The following is a 10,403-nucleotide window of genomic DNA, read 5'->3' on the forward strand; positions in this document are numbered from 1 at the left end:
TCAGAGAGTAAAGATGGAGAGAAATCCTCTGCGGTTGAGGAGGAGAAATCTTCTACCCAAGATGAGGACACGTCCTCTCCTGAAGATGATGGGACACCTTCCTCAGAGGATGACAGCAACACCACTGATGACGACTTCCAGCCAGTGCCTGATTCCTCTTCCTCAGGGGAAGAGGACGGTACAGACGCAGCGATGGAGGCCGATCAGCTGATGGCAGAGACAGAGGGGCTGGCGGGTGAGTGGATGTCTCGTCATGGGAAAATAATGTGGTTTCCCACTGCTGAAGAGACCCTGCACCACAATCCAGTATCCACTGGTTTCACCCCAGGGCCCACCCTATATGCAGTTGCCCATATCAGCAACCTGAGGTCTGCCTTTGACCATTTTATTACAGAGGAGATCATACAGCTGCTGTGCACCAACACAAACCTGCATGGAAGGCGAAGGTGTGAGGATTGGAAGAATGTGGATGAAGTGGAGATGAGAGTCTTCATTGGGATTCTGATTCTGGCTGGCATCTACCGCTCAAGACATGAAGCAACACGTGGCATGTGGGATGCCAAGACAGGACGGGCCACGTTTTGTGCCACGATGCCCCTCTACAGCTTCACTCAGATCAGCGCTAACATCTGCTTTGATGACAGGCTCTCCCACCCAGGACGCTTCAGGAATGATAAACTCGCTGCATTTCGCATCCTGTGGGAAAAGTGGGTTGCTTGCCTCCCCCTCTTATTTAATCCAGGGGTTGATGTGTGTGTGTTGACGAGCAGCTTGTTGCATTCATAGGTCATTGTGGACTTCGACTAGTTGCGTGCACAGACCTTTTGAAAGGCAGGGGCGAAAGGCAAAAAAAGGGCACATACAGCACGTTCTTGCGACTGAAGAGGGCACATTAGCGCGCATTTTGGCTCCGAAGAGGGCACTTTAGTGCCTGATTTTGGCTCCCAAGAGGGAAGTTTATCATGTTTTAACCAGCCATGGGGGCAGTTTGTTGTGTTTTACCAATCAAGAGCGCACTTAAACGCACTTTTTGGCTCCCAAGAGGGTGCTTCAGAGCGCGTTTTGGCTCCCAAGATGGTGCTTCAGCGCACGTTTTGGCTCCCAAGAGGGCACTTTAGCACGCATTTTGGCACCCAAGAGGGCACTTTAGTGTGCATTTTTCAACAATTGGGCCACTGCCCAACCCCCCATGCATACCACTGACATCTACAATATATCCCCAACAAGCCCGCAAAGTATGGCATTAAAATCTGGTTCACCTGTGATGTGGCAACCTCCTATGCCTGGAGCATGGAGATTTACATGGGAAAACGACCCAGTTAAAATTCTGGAATTGATTAAAATTTTGGATTTTATGATCAGGACTGATGTCAAATTTAAAAAAAGAAGCAAATATTTTCAGTATATAGTGTTTGTATATAGCATTTTGTAAGCAAACAGGAGGTGGACACTTTTGGCCACGAACAAGCTAAGAGGGAGTTTTTATGTTTTTTCTGCCACTGCACAAAAAACTAATGAAGCATAAAAATCATTGATACTGCTTATTATTGACACACATTTAGCTGCAATGATAGTTAAAGAATAATTCAGGTAGCATGTATTATTTTGTAAAAACATGCTGATTTAATGCTATTCTCCCTTATAAATCATCAGCATTATGTTATCTTATAGGCATTTAAAGGGTTAAAATTCAGAATTTAAATGAAATTTTAGTTTTCATGAGCAGGACTGATGCAAATTTAAAAAACTGGAAAAAAAAAAAGTGGATTTTTTTTTATATATGTATTAGTTTTATAGCATTTTAGAAATGTAAACATGAGGTGGACACTTTTGGCTACGAACAAGCTGAGAGGGAGTTTTTATCTACTTTGCCTTCCCTGCACAAAAATAACAATGCATAATAATCAATGTTGGTGTTAATCAGTTACATATCTCAGACTGTGTTATTGATAATACAAGATAAACCGGTAGCACTAAGAAGATAGGCAGTGATCATTTTTGTGGTAGTTTTCCAACAAGCGCATTGTGCAAACAAATTGGCATTTGAGGGGTTAAAAAATTAAAAATGAATTAATACTCAATCTTTTGGTGGCCATTTTTGGCCACGAACAACATTAGAGGGCAGTAAAAACGAACAAAGCCAGAGGGTTAAAATAACAGCTCCTAAATCAAGTTGATGGTACAGTGTCTTGTAATCAGGTGAATGTGTCTCTGTCAGAAACCATGACAGAGGTGAGGAGACTGAAGACCACATTGGCGGATAAAAAGAAAAGTGAAGGTGACCAAGAGAGAGACTCGTAGACTGACTTTTCATCGCTGGTGGCAGCTTCACTAAATAAAAGGCTGCAGATGACATCGAGCCAGAGTCATTGCTGTTGAGTTTGACTGGGGATCCCCGAGGACTTCTTGATATGATAGGCATCATGATATGTGGGTCACAATGGATTACATCAAGATATGATGCATACCCAGATAGCAAAAGACATTAATTCAATGTTGGATTTTGGTCAGACTGGTTATTTTTGGTTGAGGTTGAAAAGCTATGTTGATGCAATGTTTAATCACAGTTAACATTTCAACGTTTGAAAAACTGTTGTTGAATCAATGTACCGTATAGATGATGATTTTTCAATGTCGAAATGCCTACAATTAATCAACATCGTTTCAATAGCCCCATTCACACTGGCTTTTGGGTGGCTTTAGTACACCAATTCCGCCTCCGTCTCAATGTGAATCTATCGGAGGCGGCAAGGGGTGAAATTTCACTCCGGCCCTGATCCGCCTCTGTAGGTAGTATCAGGGCTGTATTATTGGAAAACCGAACTAGTGTGAACGGTGTGGCTGCAGATTTTTGTTCCAACCAGTCAAGAGCACACAGCTTGAACAATCAAGTTTCTGAAGACTGAGATCAGTTGATTAAATGGTTCAGGTCTGGTGTGCTGCTGCTTGGTTGAAGAGAAAACCTGCAGCCACACCGGCCCTTTGTGGAATAGTTTGGACATGCCTGCTTTAAAGCTACTGTGCTCTTATGTTCAGTTCATATTGAACTGGGGTCCTATTTGCAATGTTTGTGTCCCCTGGATTTTCAGGGCAAAGGTAGCCAGATAATTCATGAAGATGTTTGTTCATGTCGAACTGTGGTCCTATTTCTGAAGGACAATTGCCATGTTTGTTTCCCCTGGAGTTTTAGGGCAAATAGATAATTCTCCACCTAAGCTAGGCAGGAAACCTGATGAAAGATGAAAAGATGTGTGCTAAAAAAAAAAGTACAAAAGCGTAATTGCTTTTGAATGTTTAATAAATAACTTATTGAATAAAGGTCTGTTTCGTTAGGGTTTTTTTGTTGTTCATAGAGCATGCAGTAAAGCAGCTGTTCTCAACCTTGATTTCTTAAAAAGAATTGAAATAATCTAATGGGGGTTTTAATGAGGCATATAAAAAACATACAGTTTAACTGCCACAAATAATGATAATAATGATTTGTTATATATTTTATTTTTGTACTGTTTATTTTCATGGATAATTATTTTTATTTGCCTAAGAATGAGTAGAAACTTATTTTCAACCTGAGTTGCAAGTGGGGCGAATTTGATCGCGACACGTCACTCAGGAAGAAAAGAGTGAACAAAAAAGTTATGAAGCAGGAGAAGTGTGCAAGCCTCCGAAAATAAGTTTGAACCTTAAGTTTGCAGAGATATTTACTGCTCAAAAGATTTCTGAAGTGGACTCATTCCCTCTCTGTGTGTGCAGCCAGCGAGGTACGTTTATTTCTGTCACGTTGTATCTGCAGCCCAAACACACCTCGTCCCCTGCCCACCAGCCAGGTAACAGAGAAATGAATGGAGTTGAGTGTGTTGTTTGCCCCCTAAGCCTCAGTTGCCAAGCTATAACTTGCATTTATTTGTCTCTGTTGTGAAGTAGCCTGTCTCAGTGCCACACAGCTGGGCATAAATTAGCCGACTGCTCACCTGCTTAACAAGCTAGACGCTACCCAAAATAAATAATAGATATGACGTGATGATGACCACCGGTAGAGTTTGTCATTGGTATCCTACAGCATGTGAATCTATCAGTATACTTACTTAAGATGAATATTTAGTAAATTATTGTGTAGGTTCACATTAGGCTGCATAATTAACACTTACAGTAATGTATCTGCTAAATGACAAACAGGCAATTCCCAATTGCCTGCAGAAAAAGTAGTCCTGTGCCTTGTTGAAATATAACCAAACAGTCTTATTCATATTGTTGGTCTCTTTTTATTTACCAATTGCAGCATAATGCCTAGAAAGGAGAGGATAAGAAAGGAAAGAGAAAGGGAGCTACAGCAGGCAGCCCAGGGGAGCAGCTCTCTGCTCTCCTGGATAAAAGCATCCACCAGCAGCAAGGAGGAAGAGGAAGATGAAGATGAAAGGTCAGTGTAGAAGCCATTTCAAACTTATTTGAAGAGTTTATATTTAAGTCAGCAAATTAAGGCTTTAGTTTAAATGATTAATCATAAAGATAAATCTTGTTTAAATGTATTAATTTTAATATAAGTAAGTGGGTCGTTTATGTTAATTCATAGATTTATCTATACCTGTCCGGAAGATGTTAGGCGATGGGTGGAGTCTTAGTTATACAGGTAAGCGAGCGCAGGTGTGCAGCGCAGCCTTTGGCTTTGTTCAGGTTGAGACGAGCCGGACGCATTAAGTTTTTTTGACCGTGAAACGAAGAACGTGAACCACGGGATAAGTTTTTCTTGTGTTGATGTTAAATTATGGAATCCTCATCTGCCAAAATAAATGGGACATCAACTGCAGACCTGTGAGTAATGGAGTTATTTAATGAATGAAAGTGGACACGCGTCAGATCACCAGTCAAGCTCGTATCATTCAGGTGGCTTTTAAAACACTGGAAGAGGAATCTGCCACTACAGTCAGAGTCAAGAGTCATGTTCACTGTTTAGGGCATTTTAAAGCTCAGATTTTAAAGTTGAACTGTTCCTCTAATTTTACTGAAATATCTCAAAAGCTGTCTACATTTTATTTTAACTACACAAAGTGGTTTGACTGTACTAAATTAGGCATTAAGCTATTTTAGCTAATTATATTATTTTGTACCAACAAGTTATTTCTATGTTACAAGACTTGCAGTAATCTTGTATTTACCTTAATAGGCTATATTCAACCTTAAAAAATAGGTTATTACTAAAACTATTATTATTCTATTCTCGGCAGCTACAGCAGGGAAGCAGTAGGCTTATTTTTTAAATCTCACACTGCTATAATAAGGCAGCCGTCAGTTCTACATGCCGCATGAAGTGCCCTTATTTTTCACTGAGCACCTGCCCCCCAAAATGTCTGTGCACGCCACTGTGTATAATAAAGTGCTTCTGTCTCCTGTTTGTTCTTCAGTTTTACTTGCAGCTCAAACACAGCTGATTGGTTCACATCAACCAATCGTAGCTCTGGTTGGTGATGATGTTCTTCTTCCATGTCACCTTGAACCTGCAGTCAGTGCCACTTATGAAACAGTGGTGTGGTCCAAAGCAGGTTTGGAGCCAAAGTATGTCCATTATCACCAAGATGGACGGCAGAAACAAGATCCATCGTATTATTTACGCACAAGACTGTTTCTGGATGAACCGCCGTGTGGAAACGTCTCCATGAAAACATTTACTGTGAAACTGTCTGATGCTGGAACCTACAAATGTTCTCTCCCTGCAATGAAGAAGGATGCTGATGTGGAACTTATTGTTGGTACGTCAAAAAGATAGAATGGGATCATTCTGTGGGAACACAAACTGTTTACTGATGCTTCATCAGGAAGTCTAACTGTGATCTTTGTTTCCCCAGGACAGTCTGATGTGATTGGCTCAGACCAACCAGTTAAAGTACTGGTCAGTGATGACATCATCCTTCCATGTCACCTGGAGCCTCCACTGGATGTAACAACACTATCAGTGGAGTGGAGACGTGGTCCAGCCCTGGTCCACGTCTATAGAAACAGGAGGAATGATCCAGTTTCTCAGGACCAGAACTTCAAAGGTAGAACTTCTCTCTTCCAAGATGAGATGACCAGAGGAAACATTTCTCTAAAACTGACCGACGTCAATGAGTAGGATGCAGGAAATACACCTGCTCTGTTCCCAAACTGCACAGAAGCTTCGTTACACTCGTTGTTGGTGAGTACAGATAAACTGAAGCAATTTGAAATGAAATAAGAGAAAATATAAAAATGTGAAAATATAAAGTGTGTAAGATTGAGTGGCAACTGAACACACCTTGTCTCACAACTCCAGCACCAGAATAAATATCGTCAAAGTGTTTTCTATAAAACCACACATATGTTCAAACATTGTGTTTTTATCAATGTCATTAGTTCAGGTTACATTTTCAGTGTTTCTCTTGCATATGTTCGGGTTCAGTTAGGGTTCAGAAAACATCTTGTTTTGGCTTTAAATACCTGTTTCGGTCGACACAAACAAGCTGTAGATGGCCTGATTTACCATAAAGTTACAGAAGTGGATTAGGTCTTATGTAAAAAAAAAAAAGAAAAAGAAATTAGACATTTCTAACAAGAAGTAGACATTTCTAACAAGAAGTTGGAATTCTGAGTTTAAAGTCTTTCCTCAACACAAACTCTTCCTGGCCATGATGTTTTCACACATTTTAACACCTTTTTTCATTTCCATCCACAGAGCCACCACCAGCCCGTGGTAAGTGTTTACTACAGATATCATCAGTGTGTCATTCAACAGGTGAATCGTTCAGTAGTCAGGTGTTAAAGCACCATCTGCTGGACAGCTGTTGACTCTGTTCAGGAATTATTATTATTAGTTCATTATTTTTCTAGCCTCCAGTCAAATTAAAATACTCTTTTTACTTGGAGACTTGTGGTGATCAGGTTTTTTAGAGAACAATCTGCCTCCTAATGTCAGAGGAGCATTTCAGGGCTTTGACAGGTTCATCGGGACCGACTCTAAATTTATGCTTTATTCCTGAACAGATGATTCATATTCGAAGATGGATGGATGTTACCTTTGAAGCCGAAATTGAAGACCAAATCCTGACTTGTTTCTCTGTTCTTTCAGGTTTTTACTCCACTTTTATAGTTGTGATTGCTGTCATTACTGTGAGTGCCCTTGTTATTTCCCTCGTCATTTTTAAAGGCGAATTTCTGAAGAACAGAAAGATCATTAAGTCACACATTTTTCCTCTCTTTATTTCCCCTGTTTGTCTTAAAACACTGCTGCAACTGATAACATTTAAAACAACATTATATAGTGATAAATATTTATTATTTTTATTTGAACATCACTGTCATAAAAACAAATCCCAGCTTTCTATAAGTGTTCGTCAGATGAAAAGTAATGTTTAGTACAGTGTTATGTCTTGGAGTAAACGTGCATGCTCAGACTGTCGAGGTTGTACAATCTCTAAAACTCTGAGCTAACACAGCCTGAAACAGAAACAATAACTTCAGGCAGCAACATGCTAACAACTAACGCTCTGTCAAAATGGACTTTTGATCAAAAACCGGCTTCATCAGACATTAGACATGTGAGAAATAACTTTTAATGACTTTTTTTGTTTTAACACAGGAGAAAAACAAACGTCTGATCACAGTGCAGTCGGTGATGATGAAGCGAAACAGTTCGTGAAGCCTCCCTGGACTGACAACAGCACCACTAACAAGCTGACCACAGAGATGGCTGAGGTCAAGACAGAGCTTCATGAGAAAGAGAAGAAGATCCTCCAACAACAGAACATCAGCATGAGGCGTATCCACAGCAGCCCTGCCATTTTGGATATCAGGCTCTCTACAGGTCTCTGTTGCCATGACCAGTCTACTCCAACCAACAGCAGTCCAACATCTGACAACTTCCTCCAGAACAAGGATCCAAACAGTGGCAGGCTGAAGTGTCGTCATTTATCAGAGCCGACTGACAACCACTTTGCAGCTCTGGCATTTTTTCAATGAAGATCAAACAACACTTGATGAAAAGATCATTCTAAATATTATACTCCATTCCACACCCTGCACACTGGACCATTAATTTTCAGTAGTTGAGTAAATATTCTAAGTTACTTTCGGTCTTTTCAGCTCTGCACTCTTTACTGGCTTCATAGACACTTTGATTGATGGGAGGCGACAATAAGAAGTACTTAGGCTCATTATTTGTAGGTGGCATCCTCTGAATTTACACTTTAATTTCCTACACCAACATGAATGTCTTTACTATTTAATTTCTGCATTTATTTATTGTTATTTTGTGTCACTTAAGAAAATGGTGTTTTTGCTCCATTTCATATAAATATTACCTGAAAAAACAACACCGAAATGTATTACAGTTTTCAAGTTACTGTAAAAACAAAGCAACTTATTCTAAACCAGCAGACTCAGTCTCATCTGTGATACTGAGTGACCAAACTGTTTAATTATGTGAGAACTCACACAGATGACAAACTGAGTTTTTTTGGTTTTATATGTAAGAGAGTCGGTCAGAGACTGTTTTAATCAGGAAACTGAAGAGAGTTAGAGTCAGTGTTGACCTCTTTAGAATATGTTCAACAAAACCACACAAGTTTCCAATCACACTGTAAAATACGAGCTGATTGAATGAAGCTAAACCTGTGAAAGTGAACAGTCCTGCTTGGTTCTCACATTACTCCTTTTTACTGACGTCATGTCATTCTGTAATATTTTCAGTTAAAATTGTTCTTATTTTAAATAGTGAGAACTGTTGTTCTGTTTGTGAGTTTGACAATGTCCTGTGTTTGTTTCAACTTCTGATGTATCATGTATCTTTAGAAATGTATTAGTTTTTAGTTTTTTTAATTAAAGACTGACAAAAGTCAGAATTCTGAGAAAGTGAAGTCAATAGGTTACAAATGTAAATACCATTTTTCTTTATTCTATCATGAGACTGTGCAATCAACGTTTACCTCATGACGACATCTTCCCTCTGAACCAGCTGCGTGCTACATAAGGAATATGTTATACCGTCATCAAACTGATGATCCACGGTGCTACAATTCAACAAGGATAGAGAGGAGCACTAAAACACAGAACTTTAATACCAGAGTAAACACACATTAATGTTGTCCTCTGATTGTAAAGTTATGTTGACTTGTATGAACACTTGTGTTGAATGGTTTGTCCAAGTTGTGACGTTTCTTTAAACGCAGCAGCTGTGAATGCAGAACAAAGTTCATAAAGTATTTATCCATCCCTCATCTGAAGCAGTGTAATATTTCCTCTGCTGTAAAACTGACAAAAAATAAAAATAGATTCATAGTTCCAATGTGTTTCAACAATGTTTCTCAGTCACTACAATGATCCGAGGCTTGTAGGAGTTTCACTTGGTCTGTGAACTGTTCTGTCTGTTGTGACAGCTTTTGATGTGTTCTGTCTGTCCTCATGATGGCGCTGTGCACTATGAGAAACTTTCTGCTGATTCACAGAGGAAACTGCAGTGGAGCAGGAAGTATTCAGATCTTTTAAAGTTAAAGTGGCAACACAGCACTGAAAATAATCTGTCACAATTATTATATGTAAAATGTGTCATGTCAAAATGTTAAGTTCTTTGTTAAATTTGTTGTGAATGGTGAAATCAGTTCAAACAGCTGCTGGAAGATAAGAAACACTTGTGACAGGACGCACAAAAACACACAAAAAACAGGCTTTTACAGCAATGGCACGACAAACAGACACATTTTACAATTTCCAAAAAGGCATCAGGTATTTAAACTTTGCCATAGCCATTCCACAAAGTTTTTGTAAGTTTCACCTCATGATGTTGTGATGGGGAAACCAGTGTTTCCTCATGTTAATTAGGCTGCTGGCTCTTGAACACACCCAGGTGTTGGAGTGGTTCCCTCACTGTTGGTAGTGTTAAAGTTCACCGGGACACAGTTTGCAGTGATTGGAATGATTGGCGATTGCTGTGAGCACGTGTGGTGGGTAAGTTGTTGCACTCCTGGAACACATCCTACAGTAGGCTGCCTCCCTTTAGCTGGCTTCTGTCCACTCTCTTTTGTTGTTTTTGGAATGTGTTTCAAAGGGATACAATTTTACTGTGTTTACAAAAGAATACTTAAATGAAGTTGTTATATTTTCATAACTGGATTAATTTTCCTTGAGTTATTAACCCCCTTTTCCACAGATATTTTCATTTATTTATTATTTCACTTCAATTAATAAATGCTCTTTACTTTGGAACCACGTCTCTGTCTTATCTCAGTTAAACGAACTTGTGCTGTCCAGTATGTAATTGAGGTCTTGTCAGATTTCCATAAGATATTTCCTGGGGTGAAATTCTGCAGGTGACGTTATCAGTAAGTCAGATTTTGGTGGCCTCCCACCTACAATCTCACCTCGCCACAATGTGACAACTCTTAAAGGGATATTCGTGAATT

The 10,403-nt window shown here is 39.6% G+C and overlaps 1 protein-coding gene across 5 annotated transcripts; it reads left to right on the forward strand.

The window, feature by feature from the left end:
* Positions 1 to 3,635: 3,635 nt before the first annotated feature.
* On the forward strand, positions 3,636 to 9,227 carry LOC115589855 (myelin-oligodendrocyte glycoprotein-like). 5 transcript variants are annotated; one of them, XR_003985605.1, is made up of 7 exons: positions 3,636 to 3,758; positions 4,277 to 4,414; positions 5,397 to 5,741; positions 5,838 to 6,166; positions 6,683 to 6,700; positions 6,991 to 7,075; positions 7,586 to 9,227. XR_003985605.1 is itself a non-coding variant. In XM_030431041.1 (5 exons), exons 1-3 carry the CDS (start codon positions 4,402 to 4,404, stop codon positions 6,101 to 6,103), a joined length of 624 nt encoding a protein of 207 aa, XP_030286901.1. In that variant the 5' UTR covers positions 4,195 to 4,401; the 3' UTR covers positions 6,104 to 6,166; positions 6,683 to 6,700; positions 6,991 to 7,076. The 5 variants fall into 5 exon arrangements, 2 of the variants coding, with proteins under 2 accessions (XP_030286901.1, XP_030286900.1); XR_003985604.1 differs by lacking the exon at positions 6,991 to 7,075 and adding an exon at positions 7,076 to 7,116; XR_003985603.1 differs by lacking the exon at positions 7,586 to 9,227 and having other exon boundaries at positions 6,991 to 7,076.
* Positions 9,228 to 10,403: the final 1,176 nt, after the last annotated feature.

This window comes from Sparus aurata, chromosome 10 (genome assembly GCF_900880675.1).
Source record: "Sparus aurata chromosome 10, fSpaAur1.1, whole genome shotgun sequence".
Classification (NCBI taxonomy): Eukaryota; Metazoa; Chordata; class Actinopteri; order Spariformes; family Sparidae; genus Sparus; species Sparus aurata.

Coding starts and splice junctions, on each gene's coding strand:
- LOC115589855 (XM_030431040.1), top strand. CDS start 4,785: ATGGGACATCAACTGCAGACCT. Junction 4,807..5,396: donor GGGACATCAACTGCAGACCT/GTGAGTAATGGA, acceptor TTTGTTCTTCAG/TTTTACTTGCAGCTCAAACA. Junction 5,742..5,837: donor TGATGTGGAACTTATTGTTG/GTACGTCAAAAA, acceptor TTGTTTCCCCAG/GACAGTCTGATGTGATTGGC.